The sequence below is a fragment of the Lonchura striata genome, chromosome Z (assembly GCF_050655825.1).
Source record: "Lonchura striata isolate lonStrDom1 chromosome Z, ASM5065582v1, whole genome shotgun sequence".
NCBI classification, from domain to species: domain Eukaryota; kingdom Metazoa; phylum Chordata; class Aves; order Passeriformes; family Estrildidae; genus Lonchura; species Lonchura striata.
In genome coordinates, this window is record NC_140740.1 from 40,739,457 (window position 1) to 40,759,401 (window position 19,945).

A 19,945-nucleotide genomic window follows, 5' to 3' on the forward strand; every position below is an offset into this window, starting at 1 on the left:
GAGTTCCTGTTACAGGTTTGATCCAAACTGTCACATTCAAGGAGGGCAAAAAAAGTCTGACCTACAGAAGATACTGCGGTTACTCCCAACAGGAGGAAAAGAAACTAAACTAAAATAATTAGGGAAAAAATTACTGTGGTTGAAAATGTAAAGTAACTGACCTAAAGGAGATCTAAGTATTTTCTTTACTTAAACTGTGGGCTTTCATTTTCTATTGTAAAAATTTTGATTTCATTTTCATTAGAAACTTCTATCAAGTTCTACCTGATTAAAAATATACATTTTTTTGGTAGCTACAGAGTAGTTACTGCACATTAAGGAAGGCCTTATTGGAGAGGTGACCAAAAAATCCCTGTGTGTAGCAATAATAGTAAGAATTAAATATTTCTAATATATAGTTTAAATTAATCCTACTTTAAACATCACAGTTTTAAGCCTGGCTATTCAGGATAACTATTAGTATAAAAAAAGAACCCACAAAACAGCAAATTCTTGCCTCACTTAAATTAACCTGATGCTATGGCATTCCCCATCACAAATAAAGAATTATTTCAGTGGTGTTCACTCGGTCTGGCCTGACCCAGGCCAGCAGCTATCAGACCACCATGGTGTTCACTTATCAAGCCTTCTTTTAAATTCCTGTGCCAAGGCTCAACCCATCCCCTGATGGCTGCTTATCTGAGGGCAGACAGGATTGGTTTTATTCCAGTGTGAAGGATGTGGCTGGACTACATTTACAGGAGGAAGCAGCCACTCTGTGTGCACAGGTTGGGGTGACTCATCTCACCGTAAATTATCTCTTAGGGACCACTGATAAACCATGTTAGGGACAATTCATGGGAGGGAAAGACTGCCTGGAGGCATCCTCGGTGAGGCTTATCTCCTCCCACTGAGACCCGGGAAAGAGCAGAGCAGGCACCTGGAATTGGTGGAGATATCCTGCACCCAAACTGAGCACACAGAGATGTGTGTGCATGTGCCTGTGTGTGCACACAGGGTAAGGCAGCTGCCTCCATAATACACCATGAGCAACACAGCAGTGACACTAATAAAAACCCTGGACAGGGAATGAACTGCTGAAAGGGAGACAAAAAGGAGTTAAATCTGCTGTGCACGCTTGTTATAGACAGCTAAATTTTTAGGGTAAGCTTATTTATTAGTTCTGCCTAAAAATGAAGAAGCTAATGTGTAGCATGGTCAAGCTGCAAAACTTGAGAGCAAATAGATCTAAGAAAATGTCACAGGTCTGTATCTAGTCTGGATCACTAAGGTGCATTATCTCTTTAAATATAAAATTTATTTCCTTATATAAATGTTTTAACATGCAAACAGGGCATCTGGATGAACACCCTGAATGCTCATATTGTAGCAAACACAACCCTACTGCTTTTGGGGTATCTACACAAGGATTCTAAGTTATAGTTTCCAGAGTTTGGTGACTAAAGCTTAGGGTGGCTCCCCCCATTCACCTTTAAAGGTGTTTGTTTATATATGTGTACTGGCACATGCAGGTGTGTATAGTGTGATTTTTTTTTTAACTACATATATTCACTATAAATTAAGAAAAACAAACAATATCATGGTAATAAAACCCAAAAGAGAAAACAAAACAAACACATACAAAGAGAAAAGCAAACCTCATTTTTAGCAGAATCCAAAATAACATCAAGATTGCAAAGATCAGATTTTTATTTTAATTTTTTTTTGTTAAGTTTATGATTGATTCAGATCAGGCTCTGCTATATTTCCATTCTCTGGAAAGACAGGTGGAAAATTGTTATTAAAAGTCACTGGAAACTCTAGCGTGGCATCGGCATTTTGATAGCCCACGTACGAATTAAACGGCTGCTGAGGAAGTACTTGGCTATCAGGCATCTGCACAAAAGCCCCTGACTGTGTAGCAGGGGGGATTCTTTGGCCATCTAGTTGGATTTTAGGTTCCCTGGGCTCCAGTTGTTGCTTGCTTTCTTCATCCGTGTCAAGATGGGTTAGCTTTTCTATCCACATGCGGAATTTCTCCTCTGTCTGCCTCTGCATCTCGGCAAAGCAGTTCATGGCCTCTTCCAGGACATTGCCTATGCAGTTCCTATCCCACATGGTGCCCCTGTCAAGCAATCCTGGAATTTCCCTGGTCGCTCCTCCAGATCCCCCAGCACGACTGAAGCCAGCTTTAAAGACATTGAGGCCATTTGATAAGACATCATTAAGTAAGAACAGAATATTGTTTATTAAGGCAAGTTAACTGAGGAAAACAACTTTTCTAATTCTGCCCCTTGGATACAACAACAGGAGAGGAATTAGCATATATTAACCAATAGTATTACTCTTATAATAAAATTTTACATCCACTGAGGTTATAATAGAAATTTTGGCATAAAAATTATTTTATTCTCAAAGTCTCAGACAATTCTGTCACAAAGGTCTCTTTTTTTACCAAATTAGTCCAGTTCCCTTGCAATTTGTTTTGAATTCAACTGAAGGTGTCAAAACCATTATACAATAACATATTTATTTCTATTAAGCTGCAATCCAAAATGCTATTTTTTAACTGACAAGCCTGAATAAATATGTGCATTTTGCTTACACACTTGGATCTTTTTATAAACGGGCTGTTAAACACAGGTAGAATTGGCCCAAAGCTCTTGGCCTGATTTTGGGGAGCACACAGAATGAGAGCACATGACACAAAACACAAAAACACGTTGGGGTTGTGTGACTGCTATGCTGACACAGGAGGGGAGAGTATCCTCTGCCAGGCATGATGGACACAGCTCCATCACAGGGACAACTGCATGACATGGAGCCTTAGCCAGCCTCACACCAGCCAGGATCCTGCCCTGAGCCACTGTTCCTACAGCCAGTCCCTGGCAAGGCAGAAAACAGGGAATGGTTGGAAGGAAACTGTACTGCTTCCAGCTGCCCATCAAAAGGACAGTGGAAATTACTGGCTTTAGGATTATCAGGAAGACCTGCAGCAGCCAAAGAGAAGGCAAATCCTCATGGCCTTACTCTACATATCAATAACAAAAGGCAGTGGAAACTATATTTTAAAGTCTAGAATTCACTCAGGAATTATCTAGGAAGCAATAAGCCCCAAAGAAAATGAGGCTTTGTACCTGTTTGAAGAATAATAAACAGTATGTGCACGCCATCCAAACACACAAATGTCACCTAAGGTAATACCAAAACAAGACAAGCATCACATTAAACTACACAAAGGTACAGAAGATGGTAATTTAATATCTAAATGTGAAACTTGTGGCACCCTCTAGCTTAAGAATAATAGAAAATACCCTAAGAATGAGAGAAACCATTGCACAACCTAAGTAAATATTTACTAATAAAAACCCAAGGCACCAAATCTTTATTGGGATTTCACTGAGTACATGAAATTACAGTATCACTTAAACACTACATTCTTTTTAGGAACTGTTTAAATGAGGTATACACAGATTCTTCAGGAATAGCTAAACAAAGCCCTGGCTAATTCTCTTATTTCTGAAGAGTAATTTTTAAGTCTTTCTTGCCCATCTGTTTACCTATCAGATATGCTGGAAATTCAGCATTCAGGTCCTCTGCTAAAAATATTTACTTTACACTAATTTACATCCCTCCAAATGCATTTTAACCAAAATTTAAGTAACATGGTACCTTTTTTCCTAAAACATGGCTCCTTTTGCATATTCAATATTTTTTTACCTCCCTAAAATAAGTATTTCTTCTGTTAATTTACTTCTAGTACTGAACATCCAATATGATTGTGTTTAATTGTCTTTAGCCTGGATCTTACCTTAAACTGAAGGAACTAACTTACAATCTTTCTGATTTCCACAGACATATAAATAAGTAATGTTAATTTTTAATTGCAATTTAACTATTGATGTTGATAAGTGAGACAATCCTTTCAGGTTTTTGAAGTTAAGAATGAACTAGAATGGTCAAAGTTGACAAAAATGTTTTGTGAACTGAATAAGGTATGTATTGAAATATATATAGCCCTGCAATACAAATTTTAAAAAGCATAATTCATCAAGTATCTCAAATTTACAGCAGCAGCAAAACAATGCTATAAATGCTTCCTGAGCAGTTACTACAACATGGTGTATTCAATCTTTTCTTTATTTTAGGGTTAAAAAAATCCCCAAGCCTAAAAATGCATCTTTACATATTAAAAATGCAAGCATTTATTTAATTGATCTCTCTTCTGTTTATAGACAGAAGAGAGATCAATTAAATAAATGCTTGCATTAAATTATAGTTTTTGCATTATGCCGAGTTTAAAGGAGAAGAAATTTGAAGTCACAAAGGGGTCAAAATCAAAAATTTCTCTCTCATTTTCAAGACACCTCCTGCACAACAGCACCCAAGAAATGCCCCAATGCTGTCTTTTTATGGGATCTCTTAAGTACAATCTAAGTAATAACCAAATCCAAAGTAATTTAATTTAGTAAGTCTGGCAACATAACAATGTAAGATATGCTTCATCTTCATTCTAATTAGCAATGGTTGGTTCCTCTGTGTTATTCTGCTGCAGACACTTCCAAATTAGTATTTCACAGCAAATCATTCTTAACAGCCTAATTCTTTTTCCTATCTATTAACATAACTGTCATTCTGAATTCATCCCTTGCAGATGCTTTATCCAAGATCTATGCACAGTTCTTAGGAGGAAGGAACCTGTGTCCATCTCTTTGGGTTTACTGCATATTTAAAAAGCCTTGCTTTTTTTTTTAACAAAGTGATATGCAGCTTTTTCAACATTAACACTTAAAACTTTTTGACAGGTTTTTGTGATAGCCTAAAACATAAGTCATCCCCATTTCAATTCAGATTTTTCTGAGTTGTAGAAACCACAATCATGGTAAAATGCAAAATATTTTTGTATGTTATTTGATTTTTTTTTAAATCCCTTGCTTCTTCCAGAAAAGAAGTGTTTACATAGCAATAAATATTGATTCCCAGACTTGTTCTCACACCAATTTCATTCAGAGTTAATTTGCAGCATCACATGTGAAACTGTTTAAAGGAAAAACTTCCTACTACAGCAGAAAGACTAGCAGAATCTGTTTCAGGACTCCTATGCCATGTTTATGTGGTGTTGAAGAATGGCAAAGTCTTAGATGCCAACAGAGAGGCTCAGTCATTAAAACATAAAAAATTGCTCCTCATCTGCAATAATCGAGAAATCACGGCATTCCCTGAAATAAAGAGCCAAATATTATGACTGCTCACACCAGTGAAAAAGTTCTCAGAACACCCTTGAAGTTTAGACTGAACCTGTATTTTCAGGTGTAAATTAACAGCACAGGATGCATTCAGAATTCCATAACTTACGCTGCGATGAACTCCTGTACAGCTCACAGTACTTGTATTGAAGTATCACCAGTAAAATCTCGACTCTTCAGTCTTCCTTGAGGAGAAAAACAAGCCTGGCACTACTTTAATACACAGTACCTTTAAGTTCAGCAGAGAGACCTGATCATCTATTGAACGACTGCTCTGTTTGTAACTTAATGGCATCATCATTATCATCACGTATTTCACTGAACATTTTCTTTACCCTACAAATTTAGCCAAAGATGTTTCAGAGCCAGTGATGTGGATGGTTTTAAAAAAATATTTATTTACACTATTGCACTATTTAAATGGAAGAGTTTTAGTGACACAATGTGAAAGATTACTGTATTCTGAAATGTGGCAATTTAATTTTTCAGACCACACACAAGCAAACTGCCTGCTGTAACACTACCTGTTGACAGCTTAAGAGTCTGTGTAATTTTTGTCATGAGAGCCAAATAACCTGTCATTAAAAGTTTTAAAGCATCTCTGTTGGCAAAGCTGTTTTTCATGTAACAGAAGGCTAACAACTAAAATTATATGAAAATAAGTGACGTTGAGTAAGTAATCGAGACTGCAGCTGAATGTCCAAACACAGACTAAGGGGAACACATGCTGCCTGTAAAAAAATTCTTCATCATCAATGTGTATAGGTAATTCTTTTGAAAGTAAAGGCAAAAGTTTTTCATGCTTATGTCCTAACACTGAAGTTAAACCTTTCAGCTTTCCACTGTGCGCAGAGAATACTGGCAGACAGAAATTCCAGTAACACTTTTTGATACCCTGTATTGTTTTCAATCTACGCATTCACTCCCTCAGTTTTGAGACTATTCACAGTATTTTGCTATGTGCACTGAAATGGCTTTCTAGCCAGAAAAAGGAACTGTGTACTTTGCCAGCTCCAGGAAGAGGGATGGCAGATGGCCTGGGAACCCACCACTGTGATGGAGTGCTGAAGTCCAACCAGACTCACAGCTCCAACTCAGCTCTGACACCACGTCTCCTTCACCCACAAACAGCACAGGATGTGTTTTTTGGACAAACCACGTCCTTATCTCTACAGAGGGTATTTTTCTCTTGCACTTGGAAGGCGTTTCCCACAAAGCAAAGCCGTTTCTATTTAAGGGAAAACTGCAATGTGGCAGGTACACCCCATCGCACTAAGGGGGCAGCTCAAACCTTTAAATGTCTTAAACAAAACTCAGCACTGAGCAGATGACATGTGCTGTGAAATTAGAATAAATGTTAGTGTCCCTCCCTCGTGATGGTTTGTGCACTCTTGCACTGCAGGTAAAGCTAGGTCTTGCTGTAATCATCACTAATAGTCAAGATCTTCATGTGATAGGACTCCTTCATCAAAAGTATCTCATTCATGGTCAGGACTGAAAGGCAAATACAGAAGAACGCAGGGACACATAAACAATATCCTGGAGTGGCATCAGGTCCCCACAATGGCCCTCAGAAAACTGAAAATACCATGTGGTGCCATTCTAGGTCACAAGGTACTTTTATGACTTTAAAAAAGAATGTGACCTGAGGGACCTATTCTGTGTGTTTTGGTGTTTTTTGAGCGGTGGGGAAGAACCTGTCCCGAAACAGTGAAACAGTCTTCTTCAACAGGCTTTAAATTAGGCTTAAATTGCCCAAAGTGTAAATATTATAAATAAAAAGGCAAAAACTCTGAAAGCTACAAGACTAACTGCTAAATTGGTAAAAATAATTTTAGATCTCTATAAAAAGTTTACTACACAATAATTATGAGGATATTTGCCTTTTCCAGACATTTTAATAATAAACATTTACTTCCTTTGTGCAACCTGCTTCCTAGCAGGTGTGGGAAAAATGCCAGTTTTTGTGGTGACAGCATCATCCACCATAATCAACTCAGTTAAATCCGTTATTTGTAAAATCTGCTGCAGTATTTTTAATAATTAATCTAGAAAGCATTCATTCAGGAACTTAATATGCAGTTTTCCTTTAAATGTTCTTGCCCTGTGTAAGACGTTAATTTTCTCAAAAAGAAAAAACTTCTAGCACAACAGGTAAAAAGGCATGTAACCCAGTAAAAATTGGCAAGCAAAAAAAGTTTATTTTTACGTATTTTTATTTTTATGGATTTTATTTCTGATTGCCATATGATGATGGTTCTATGGTATAATATGCTGTAAGAATAATTCACACAAAATCCTGTCCACAGCACTTGGACTAATAAAATAACAAAGACTCAGCAGACAAAAGCCTTGAAGAATTCAACTTTCTTTTGCTAATAAAATTACACTAATAAAATGACAAGAAGGCCCCTATAATTTCCTGCCTCACATCTTAACATAGATGTGTCAGAAAGTTAAAAGTGTAAAAATTATTGATCCTAATAACATAGGAAACTGGTAACAACTTTGTCTAAAATGTTGAAAATTTGGGTGTGAATATAGCTTGGGCACCTGTGTAATCATACCTGTATCCTAAAATAGGTGACCAGATGCAATCTGAAAGAACTTAGAATAAGGCTAAGCAGGTTCGTCATGCACTGACATGTCAAGCTGAAAGCATAGAATAAGTGCAATAATGGCCAGAGCCTTACTGTTACACAGGCAAGTGGCGTGCTGTGCCATTTCTAACACAATGCTATGGGCTTTACATATTGAAGCAAAGCTGGCCACTTATCTTAAGAATTAGATTATCACCATCTAAGGGGATTTGACAGCACTGACATGAGTTCATATAGGCTTACAAAGATCTGAAAAATCCAGAATTCAAAGGTAGTCCTTCCTCTCATTTACCATATCTATGCTTTGTTGGTGTGTAAAAGTGCACAGGAACCTCAGAACAGATTTTTTAAATTTGCCCACGTCTTGTTATTACACTGCAGTCTTCAAATTTACACAGAGCTGCAGTTATCCTGGGTTTTTCTCAAGTGTCACTCATCTAACTTAGCATGACAGCTGAGAAACGATGTCAGGCGCGTTACAGTTCAGTTTAAAAAACATCCTCTACCTGGTATCTCTGCAGTGATTGTCTTGCTGCTCCCTGAAACCTCTTCGTCGTCGTCTGATGAGCTCGTGCTGGAGTCACAGGTCAGGTCACTGTCACTGGTACTGCTGTCCTGCAGCAGGTTGTACTTCTTGCGAGCAGCCGCCTCCCGCTTCTGCCTCAGGAGCCGGATCCTCTCTTTGTGCTTTTGGCTCCGGTGACCTTTCACCTTGGTAACTCGGCCATTCTGCTTATCACTAGACTGTCGGTTTTTCTTGGCAGCCATTGTTGAAGTCTCACTTTCAGACCTGGATCTCCTGGATTTCCTCCCAACCGCAGCCCCAGACACTGCAGAAGGGTCTCCCTCTGCAGCGGCTTCAGCTTGGCAGGACTCGTTCTCCTCTGCGGAGGACAGTGTGTCTGAGTCGGCTAAATGCCCACTGGAGGAAGGGGAAAGCATGCAGTGGTTAGAAGAGTCACTCTCATAAACTCGGCCACCTACTGGCTTGTCGCTCTCTGTAGATGCCAGCTGAGACTCCGAGGAGTCCCGCCTCAGTTCCATCAGCAAGCAAGGCATAGAAGAGAGCACCGCAGAGTCTGCTGCACTGGACATGCTGTCCTTCTGAGATTGTGTCTCAAGTTCTATAGGCCTGTCTTCATCAGGAGCAGTCTCTTGCTTTTCAGAAGTCTTTGGTGGAATTTCTGAATCAACAAGTTCTTCTGCTTTTCCTACTGCCTCCATCTTCATTGCAAAGCAAGGTCCTTCCAGTCTCAAAGCACTGAGCACATTGTCTAGGAGGCTGGGTGAGCTAGATGTGGTCTCCAGCAATGCAGCAGCCTGCACAGGAACAGAACAGTAGGAAAGAATTACACAAGTAGCTCAGCCTGCTCTTCACAGTGTTACCTTAAACAACTCACTGCTCTTCACAGTGCTGCCTTAAACAACTCACTGCTTTCGGTTGCAGACAGACTGAGTTTACAGAGCCCCAGAGTGGTTTGGGATGGAGGGGACCTTAAATATCACCCCATCCCATCCCCTGCAATAGGCAGGACCCCTTCCTCTATTCCAGGGTGTCCAAAGCCCCATCCAGCCTGGCCTGAGACACTTCCAGGGATCCAGGGGCAGCCACAGCTGCTCTGGGCACCCTGTGCCACGGCCTGCCCACCCTCCCAGCCAGCAATTCCTTCCCAATATCCCATCTGTCCCTGCCCTCTGGCAGTGGAAGCCATTCCCTGTGTCCTGTCCCTCCCTGCCTTGTCCCCAGTCCCTCTGCAGCTCTCCTGGAGCCCCTTGAGGCCCTGGCAGGGGCTCTGAGCTCTCCCTGGAGCCTTCTCCTGTGCAGGTGAACACCCCCCAGGCTCTCCCAGCCTGGCTTTACAGAAGAGAATCTTATTGCTCAGCATCATGTTGGTTTTCTTAATTTACCTTTTCCTAGTGAACTCATCCTGTTACACCAAATTATTCCTTCATTTACACACCCACGAAAAATAGCACTGGAATTGGATGGGAACTGGTATTTCCCAGTGGAAACATTCTTCAGGGGAACCCTATATACCAAAGACATATTAAATAAAGAAGTGCTACTGAATTGTCAGAGGTGCAGTTACAGGCTCTGGCTCCAGAGGTGTTAGCTACATGTCGCACAGATTGCTCTCACCAGAGCACTACCATGCTGGTGAGTAACAGAAAGATGTTTTAGGAATATCTGTTTCACCATTCAGGAAGTCCTTGATTGTCTCTGTGAAAGCCCTGGTTATGTGAGAATCTCAAGGGTGATTTAGTTTCTTTCAAATCTGCCAGGAAAAAAGCATTAAATACTAGGGGCTGTAAGCAAAAAACATTATCTACCCACAGCAGTATCCTATATTTTACTTCAAGTTTTAATTTAATAAATTGCATTCTTCATTGCAAGTAAAAAGACCAAGCTATTCATCTGACTGATAACTTGCATATTATCTACCCAAAACTACCTGAAGCAACTTCAAAGAAATTTTCATGGAGAGATCAATAGTTACCATTCTGTCTTCATTATCCACACTTTGCCTTTCACCTCAATTTTCTCTTGGAATACAAAACAGAATAAAGATCTTTCAATTACCACATTCACTTAGAGATTAATGGCATGGAACAAATCCTTTACAGCTTCAGAAGTACAGTAAATTATAAATTTATGGCACTTCAAAAAACAAAGTGTAGGCAAGAAGACACAGCAGTGAGATCTCATCTGAAAAACTACACTTCTGCAGGGGAGGCCACTCATCACTTGAGCACCCTGAGGAAGCACGGATGGTTCAGAGAGATTTTTCTGTACCCTGAGAATCCTTCTTCGGTTTCCTGATCCAGCCCAAGCTGCCTGTAAACATGTAATTTCATTCATATATGTAATACACAATATAAGGGTATTTCCATGCTTCTGAAAGGTGTTGTGCAAAGCTCAGAATTGTCTGTGTACCCCAACCCAAATTGAAACTTCATTTTTAGCGAATACTAAAATAGAGTTCATGCTTCCTTGAGGCTAATGAATGAATACTGTATGGTATAAGGAAATGATGAAAATACTCATGGGAGAGAAACACCAGCTAAAGAAAGAAAGGTTGGTTAATATCAGACATCACAAGAAAGATGGAGATGACAAGACCAAGCCTGCTAAACATGAGGACAAAAATCCCCACAAACCCAAAATCCCAAACAATAAAATCAGCATATCCCTTCCAAAAACCAGAATAAAAAGCATATTGTGGAATAGAGGAACAAGTATATCAGGAAGAATATTTGTGCATACTTTTGCTGAGTAACCCTCTCTTTAAAGCAACTTCAAAGAAGACTTTCTGGAGACAGGAATTTCATGTAAGCAGTAAACATCATGTAGGAACAATTTATTTCCAAGGCTACAGTAGAGCACCAACAAACCCAAATGATGAATACACATGTTCTGAGACATAAAGGCACGTTATCAAATAATTCTCCTATTATACAGGTAAGTAAAACACAGATTTGATGACAGAACAAGTGGAATTCGTATTGTACCTGCTAGTGCAGCTCCCAGCTTTCCTCTGGCCATGCACTATAAAATGAAAAATATCTTCTCTAAGAATTTTGAAATGTACACACAGGGAAAATACTGGTTGCTCAGACACAAACCAAAAGAGCATTTGCTTGGCCAAATGAAAACATACTTAAATATTCAAACAAAAAACTGCTGAACAATTTCTGCATTGTTCAACCTTTTAGTCTGGGGAGCACAAAGAACAGAGCTTGACATGAAGCTAAAGGGCAGCCAAAGTCAGCTGTAGACGTTTTTCCACAAAAGTGGAAACCTTTGGAAACATCATTTACCTGACAGCTCCCAAAGGGGCTGTAACAACACCTGAAGTTGCCTTTCCATCCTTTGGTCTATCAGCCGGAAAAAAAATATGTTTCATCTGCACATTGCCACCCTGCTAACAGCTCAATTAAAATTATTTTATTGTATTTTTTTAATATTAAGTGGGATCTTTACGCCAACCACACTGATGTGATCCCTCACACAGTGATTTTTGGTGAGTTGGCAGTAGAGGACGGAATAGTAATTTCAAGACACTGATATGTTTATGTGTATATAGAAAAAAACCCACATGTTCTGGTAAGGTTTGTCCTCTACAGGTCCATTTAACTGGCTCTTCAGACATCACCAATTCCTCTTTATATATATATATAAACCAGAGCTTTGCCTCTCAGTGGGAAAAAAATAACCCTACCATGATTCAAACAGACTTTGCTTCAGGGAAGAATACAGTCCATTTGGCAAAAAATATCTATGCCAAGGAAAGCCTTGTCCCAAAGAAAGAAAAAAAAATGTCTGTATTTAGTTCTCCCTGAAAAATGTATAGAACAGCAAGAACAGACTTTATTGGAAAACTCCCACTCCTTTCTTGCCATTCACCTTTCTAGTAACAGTACTAGAAGAGGAAATCTCATGGTGGTGCAAGCAAAAGACCATTTTTCTACTGAAATGAGAACACAGCACTGAAAATAAGTTGTGATGCTTACAGACACAGATGGATACTTACCTAGACGTTGATTAGAAATAGCACTCTCCTTTTACTGGTGAACAGATATTGCAATGAAAATTTTAAAAGGCAATTTTGTAAAAACTTCTGTGCTGGATTTTTCCAACAGAAAATGTTATTTTCTAAGTCACACACAGAACACACCTGTGTGCAGAAACCATGAAATTATCCTGGGAAATATTTTCAAATCATGGACTCACTTGTAAAGGCACACAGTTTGTACACTAGGAAATCTGCACTTTGGAGAAGAAATCCAGAAGTATTTTGAAGGTCAAATTTGCAGAGACAGCCCAGCCTCGCTGGATTTTGTCCCCATTCTTTTCCCACTTAACTGTGACTTCACCATCATATTCCTTTCTGTGCACAAAACTGGCTCACCCTTCTTTGCGTAGTTTTCAATATGCCAGCAGATATCAAAATGAGAAAGAAAGTGACATTTTCTGTCAGAGCTGACAGGAAGGAGGGATGGGAGAGAAAGCACAAATCATCCCTGGGAAAAAAAAAATACAAACAAAAAATAAACAAATCTGATTAAAAGCTGTCTACTGTTTTGTATCATCACACCTTGAACTTACAGGTTCTGCCTAGACAAGAGTAGACACTCCTGAGCATTCCTTCTCGGCACTGTTTGCTCTGGGAAGAGACTTTTGTAAATTAAAAAAAAAATTAAAAGCAAAAACCTTCAGAGATGATAATAGCTTCCTAAAGAACAATTTTCATGTAATAAGCACAAAGACTTATATTAAAGACAGCAGGTTTCCCAAAGCAGTTTCAGGCATCAGATTATAAAAATAAATAATTTAACAGAGTGTTAGAGCAGCAGATAAGCTGTGTGTCTCTGGAGAGGAACACTGAACAAAGAAGTCCCCAGGGAATTGCAGAATCTAGGCACCTGCCCCTCACCCATCTTGCCTGCACCTCTTAGTTCACTGCTGATTTTTGGGGCCTTACAGCACGTTATTGGGAGCTTCTCCATTTCCAGGCAGGCCATCCAGCTCATGTGGAACTGCAGCTTCTGCTGGTGGTTGTTTCCTGCTGATCTCTGGTTTGAGCTGGTGCCTCTGCTCCATGGCAGAGCACAGGGAACTAAAAAAGCCCTCACCCAGGTAAGCAGTCCTCAGCAGCAATTAAAATATCCCTTTGTTTTCAATGTCCTTCCCATAACACAGACAAAACACAGCTCTGTATCAGCTATTAGGAAGATTAAGGAAATTAATTCTGTTCCAAAAACAAACATTTCTAGAAAAGTTCACAGCTTAAGGTTGAAGGCTTCATCAAATCCAGCTACTCAGGCTAAGCAATCAACATACTAAATCACATCTCATAGATTAACAGCTAGACTATTACTCTTTCTACTTACAAATTATTTACTTCAGTTGAACAAGGAGTATCTCTCAACAGCCTGAAACACTTAATAAACCCCATTACACCCTAACCTTAATTGTACATTGTTATTTTAGGTGTTATTGAGCTGACTGATGTTGAAGAATGCCTAGAATGCCTTGTATAAAGCAAACCAGCTCTTCTTCTTCTGAACCTGTGGATGGGACCGATTCCTGTTTTGCAGGTACTACTGTTTTCACTACAGCTTGCTGGAAAACTCACTTCAGCTTTTTACTGACACGTTTCCTCTTAATCACAGTCTAACAGACCATTTATTTTCCCCGCTTATGGTCATATAACCTTCTTATGCCAATTCTAACTGTTGAAATGAAAAGAATTATCTAGCAGAACACTGCCTTTTAATACCCTTTCAGTTAGTGCTGAAAGAAAACAATTTGAACAACCCACCTCCTCTCACCACTTATCATTCAACTGAAAGCCATATTTTTTTTTGAGAAACTGTACCTATATTATTGAAGAAAATAACATAATGTACATTCTTTATGCTTTTGTGACTACATAAATGGAAAGTTAAACTGCAGTGCTGCATACAAGTTATTTGTTCAGAGTACAGAGTTAACTAGAAATCCTTACATTTCCTTCCAACCTCATTGTTTCAGTACCACAGAAGTCAGTTCTTTTCATCTAAACATGAATGTTTTGATATTTATAAGGAACTAAATGCAATAATGGTTCATTTTTACACAAACAATTATTTCCCTCTCCAGTGGATTACATTATCTTAGAATTACCCAACAGAGATGGAATAAATCAGAGGTGTGAGAGAGGTAACGACAAATGCATAAAACAGAGGCTAATAAAATTATGTAAAACAGCTGACTATTTTGAAAAATGTAAACACACAGACAAGCTCATTAAGAACTCTGACTTGAACACTTGATAGACTGTGTCTCAGGAAGGTGGGCTGGGAAAGGAGAGAAGCTGCAAACAGCCTGGGTACTGAAGAGTTGACTGTAATGCATGTCTGCTTCATAATACAGGATAAATTGTTAGCAAAAAGTAAAGTTAGGTCCTCTTCTGACAGAAGGACTTGTAACTCTAAAGATGTGAAGTGCTAATGCACCTGTCCACTTATGAAGCTTCACCAAAACTCTTTGCAGGTGTAGCTGGATCTCGATCACACTTTCTTTCAAATCACCTTCCTTTCCATTGAAAATTAACACAATTAATCCAGTGAACTCACCAGTGACATTTTAGTATGAAAAACACATAGAGGTATCAGAGAATCACAGAATGGTCTGGGTTGGAAGGGACCTTAAAGATCATCTAGTTCCAATCCCCTGCCAAGGGCAAGGACACCATCCACTGGATCAGGCTGTTCCAAGCCCCATCCACCCTTCCCTTGGATACTTCCTGGGACAGATCATCCTGTGCCAGGGCCTCACCACCCTAATAGCCAAGAATTTCTTCTAACACCTCATCTAAACCTACTCGCTGTCAGTTTAAAGCCATTACCTTATTCCAGAGAGCAGAATGCTTAATTAACTAAAAATTAATGATTTAAAAAAATCAGACAGCTATCAGGAAAGACTGATCTGCACCCAGACAACCGTAGTAATACCAACACTTTCTGGACTTCCCAGCTTGCTCTCCGCCTCCCGAAGATACCACACATTCCTTTTCATTTTCTTTTAAGTCTCACACTAACCAATGCATTTAAAACAAGTGAAGTGAGACCAGCTCTCAGTCAATTTAAGTCAAGATAGTTGACTCAGCTCTGTGTGGATGTTCGTGCATGATGCTCCACGGCAGAATTTTCATAACACTGAGCCACCCCCACAGGGATACTGTGTAATTTATGCTCCTTTGAAAATGCTGCCCTAAAGCTGACTCACTGGCATGCGATTCTACCTAAGGCACATTTCTGGGAGTGGAGCTGGATCTTTATCAGATGATTCACAAATCAGGCCTGGTAGCAGTCCCAAAGAATAGGACCCTTTGGAACAGATAGGGTAAGAGAATTGCAGTACAAAACAAAAGAAAAAAGGATTAAACTAATTCTGTGTTTCAACTGGTTTTGCATAAATAAATGCAGGTTAAAAACAGGCTGCTCCTACTGAGTGCTCAACAGGCTGCATATACAAAATTCTGAAGCCTGAATACAAATTATAACTGTATGTGTTAATACAAAGCTTTGCAGAGCATCCTTTGTGATCTTGAAAAGCCACATTTTTTTATACTACATAAGAATTAAGACTGCATATTTAACTAGAGGCTTTTGTATTGTAATGCTTAATGCACATATTCTGCCTCTTTCAAAGGATAGGCAAGTAACAGCTAAGGTTTATTTCACAACTGCACACACAGGCTTCCATAAACATTCACCAACTGCACTTGGAACTCCACAACAAAAGTCTACAAAGCTCTGTACTCTAAAACTTAGAGGGGGCATATTGTTATTCCTATCTGTTGCTAAAACTTTAGGTGACTCATACATTTTTCTTTCAATAAAAAAAGTGGCAGAAATCAACACAACACAAGTTCCCTTTTCTCTCTGCTACACATTAGTTTGCAGGAGATCACCCTACAGAGGATCATCACAGAGATGGACCATCTTGTTCTAAGATACCGAGTTTCACAGGTTTTCCCACTTTACCTATCAATTTCTTTTTCTTGAACGAAATGGGTTCTGTGCTTCCCCACTACATACTAACAGATGTCCTAAAGAAACATTGGTCTATTGTTCTACCATGATAAAAGTAATGCTCACAAAAAAGCCACATTTTGAATTGCTTGGGTACCACGTAACAAATTAATCCTGATTTTCAGAGCAGAAGTTAGGAACATTTACCTGAGTTATACTGAAAGTAATCAACATGGTGTCATTTGCCAACTGGTAGATCAGGACAACTGCAATGTAACTTCAAAGTAGTAAATACATCTCAGCAGTGCCATCTTCACAGAATGATAAAGGTTAGAAAATACCTCTAAAATCATCAAGTGCAACCTTCAACCCAGCACCAGCACCATGTTCACCACTAAACCATGTCCTCAAGTGCCACATTCCACAGCAATTTTCCAGCATCTCCACATCTCCCCAGAAGCTCAAGGCACTGAACTAGACTCGCTGAGGGTTTAGGACAGCCCTTAACAAAGACAAGTTATGAAATACTAAGTAACTCTACAGTTTGTAAATATTTTATGGTCAGGTGTTTTTATACATCTTTGCCATGATAAAAAAACAAAACTGACTCTCAGGTATTTTAAAGTTTCAAATGGTTTAACTCAACACCAGTGAATGTTTTTTCCATGAGGTATAGGGCAGTAAGATATCTATTCTATGGTCTGATCATCAGAAGACACATCCAAATTCTACAGAAGGACTGAAAGGGAGCTGCAAGCCCAACAAGCACTGATCTCAAATTATTTTCCTATCCATGTAGCTACTCATAGTATTCACATGCTTCTTTAATTCTTGAGCTAGTAGTATCAAATCTAAATACTGCAATAGAGATTTACAGGAGGTATACCACAGAAAAATAAATTGTATCAGTACACTAAAGTCATGTGGCATTTAAATTATGAAATTTAACAGCTGTTGGGATGTTTTTGATGCCAAATGACCTGTACCAAGAGGTGCCAGTTGATTTCAGCATCCACCAGATTGCTAATGATCACAGTGCAGTCTCTACATGTCCAAAGCGTTCCCAAAAGAACAAAGGATTCAAATCACAGGTCTCAGTACGAAGCAAACACAGGTTGGTTCAACAAATGAACAGAAACAACTTTGGATATTTAAAAAAGAAGAACAGACTGTGGCAAAAGCCAGTCAGGTGTGTGATAACCAAAAATGCCTCTAGCATGGGCATTACTATCTTTCTACAGTATTTACTTCCAGTTGGCAGAGAAGAAATTTGAGCCCTACTTCAAGAGAACAACAGACAGACCAAAACGCAGACATTTCTCTCCCACAACACACAAAAGACTCTGCATGTATTTGACTGCAGAAATCAAATAACAGTATGTAAGAAGATACTGAGTTACCAGCTACATAAAGAGAAAAAGAAAATTAAAAGACAGTTTTCAGTAGAACCATGCAAGCAAGTACTGACAAGAGAAAAAAAAAATTAAAAAACCAAACATTAACCTCCTCTTTCCCTCCCTCCCCAGAAAAAAACGCAAACCAAACAATCCTTAAAATGTATCTTTTACCCCAAAACTACTTCTTAAATTATTATTCCTGTTTAGGAAAAAGTGGCTCAGCTGGCAGAACTAATGGTTAGCAACAGAAAACAAACTATATAAACAGCTTTCCCAGTAAAAGGGGAAATGGAAGAAGAAAACCAAAAGAGCATGGAGCCTGGATTATCAATTCAACCTCATTCCATTAATTCAACACAGCCTTATTGCTGCTGGAGCTTGGAGAGCTCCATATAGACAAACAATGACATCCACTACAGATGTTAAACAGTAAAAAAACCATTTTGTTTTTGTAAAACAAACCATGGAAATCAGGTGTTTGTTATCAAATTCAATGTAAGCTGAGGTGAGGCTTTTAAGTAATTATTGGGGGCTTATGAAGGTAACCCTGGCAAGATAGTCAATAAACTTCCTTAGCTTAGTTTTACTCAACAATTCTTGGATTTTCTTTATTACAGTGAGTGGATCCAAAATCTGTATTTTGCATTTAAGATGATTTGCTAACAACAATAAGTGGAGCCATGAAAAATAAAACTTCACCTTGAAGGCTTTCAAGACACAATACTCAAAGAAATACATGGGGTTTTTTTAACTCGTCACAGATTCTGCACAGTGCTACCAAAAGGTGTTATCTCCTCTGGACAAACCTTACTTATTGGCAACAGAAATTGCACTGATGGGGTCACAGGCACCACTACCCAAAAGACCACTTTCCTACAAGGGCAACTTCATTTCCAAAAGACTTCTCACCAAACAGGATGAGGATCCCACAAGCATTTCACCAACTTCCTTCACTAGGAGACAGCTTTTAAATCATTGCATTTCCAACCACAAGCACAAAGAATTAGTAGACAACATTGTTGATCCATTCTTTACCAAGATTTTTTCCCAAAATTGCCAGATTAATTAGAAATGTTTTTCTAGCAAGATCTGGCATTCCAAGAGAGTATGAACCAGGAGAATGAGCTGAGAAGCCAGCTGACGAGAAAGCCAAATTCCAAGAGAACAGCACTGGTTCAGCCCCACCTTGCTATCAGGATACTTGATTTTTGTTTTTTTTCTTCAACTGTTTGAGCATCAGCTTCACAATAGAACTACTGAAATGCAATGGTCCCAGTGGAAAACAAATTACTAAAATGGTAATTGTTTCATCATGCAGACAAATGATATTATAAAGCCTGGCTTTTAGCTATTCCTAGCTCTGTTACTGTGAGTCACTTAGCCTCTACCGATGTTGGATGAATGGAACTGAAATCTGCCTTCCCTAAAATAAGTTGCGAAATACTAACCATCAAGGATCATGAAATGAGACAGTAGAGCAAAGACATAGCAAGAGTAACAATCAAGGTCTGGGTTTTCCTGTTCATTTTCAGGAAATTTTGAAGCATCACACAGAAGAGCATCTTGCAGGACACTGCAGAATCCTCACTATAATGTCAAATCCATGATCTACACACAAAGAAACAAGAATGCTAGCTTGAAGGAGTCTTCAAATACCTACATTTACTTTAAAAGTGACCACCTGTTCCACTTACGAATCAAAAGTTGTAAGACTGAGTATTAACAGCTTCTAAGCTGTTTTCTTGGAGATCAAATATCACAAGGCACAGTAAAGCTGAAGCCTGTACACTATTCTGCTACTCAGATAATTTATGAGGATTGGAGAGACAGACTATGTGGTCAAATTGATACAAAACCCCTGAACACCTTCTTAAATAATAAGGGGTATAAGGTGAATCATTCTGAACATAAAGCTGACAAACTTCATGACCACAGGCAAGTTACTCGACCTCCTGGAGCATCTGACACAGTGTCACTGCAACACCTGCACTGCTGAGCTGTATCTCATTTCCAGTCCTGTGTGAGTAACTCCTGTGTACCCCAGCTGCAGGGAGCCAGTCACATCCACGGAGAAACTGTTACAAGCTCCATTCAAGCTGATCAGACACAGCGAGAGGCAACACTAATGACTGGGAATGGACAAACACAGATTTAAATTTGAATCCTTAAACAGTAACACCGAGTAAGTGATGAGGTATCAATC

At 39.0% G+C, this 19,945-nt stretch overlaps 1 protein-coding gene across 4 annotated transcripts in view; it reads right to left on the reverse strand.

Moving 5' to 3' along the window:
* The window catches only part of ARK2N (arkadia (RNF111) N-terminal like PKA signaling regulator 2N), a 43,948-nt gene that overhangs the window by 20,267 nt on the left and 3,736 nt on the right, over window positions 1-19,945 (reverse strand). Inside the window, exons 1-3 of one of the 4 annotated variants that reach the window (XM_085567803.1) lie at window positions 11,336-11,412; window positions 8,332-9,145; window positions 1,580-2,168 (exon numbers count right to left, since the gene is read on the reverse strand). In XM_085567803.1, coding sequence (XP_085423929.1) covers window positions 1,714-2,168; window positions 8,332-9,055 — 1,179 coding nt within the window. In that variant the 5' untranslated portion in view covers window positions 9,056-9,145; window positions 11,336-11,412 and the 3' untranslated portion in view covers window positions 1,580-1,713. Of the gene's footprint in view, window positions 1-1,579; window positions 2,169-8,331; window positions 9,146-11,335; window positions 11,413-19,945 lie in introns of those variants that run through there. The other 3 variants (XM_085567802.1, XM_077790096.2, XM_021538906.3) reach the window with 3 other exon arrangements.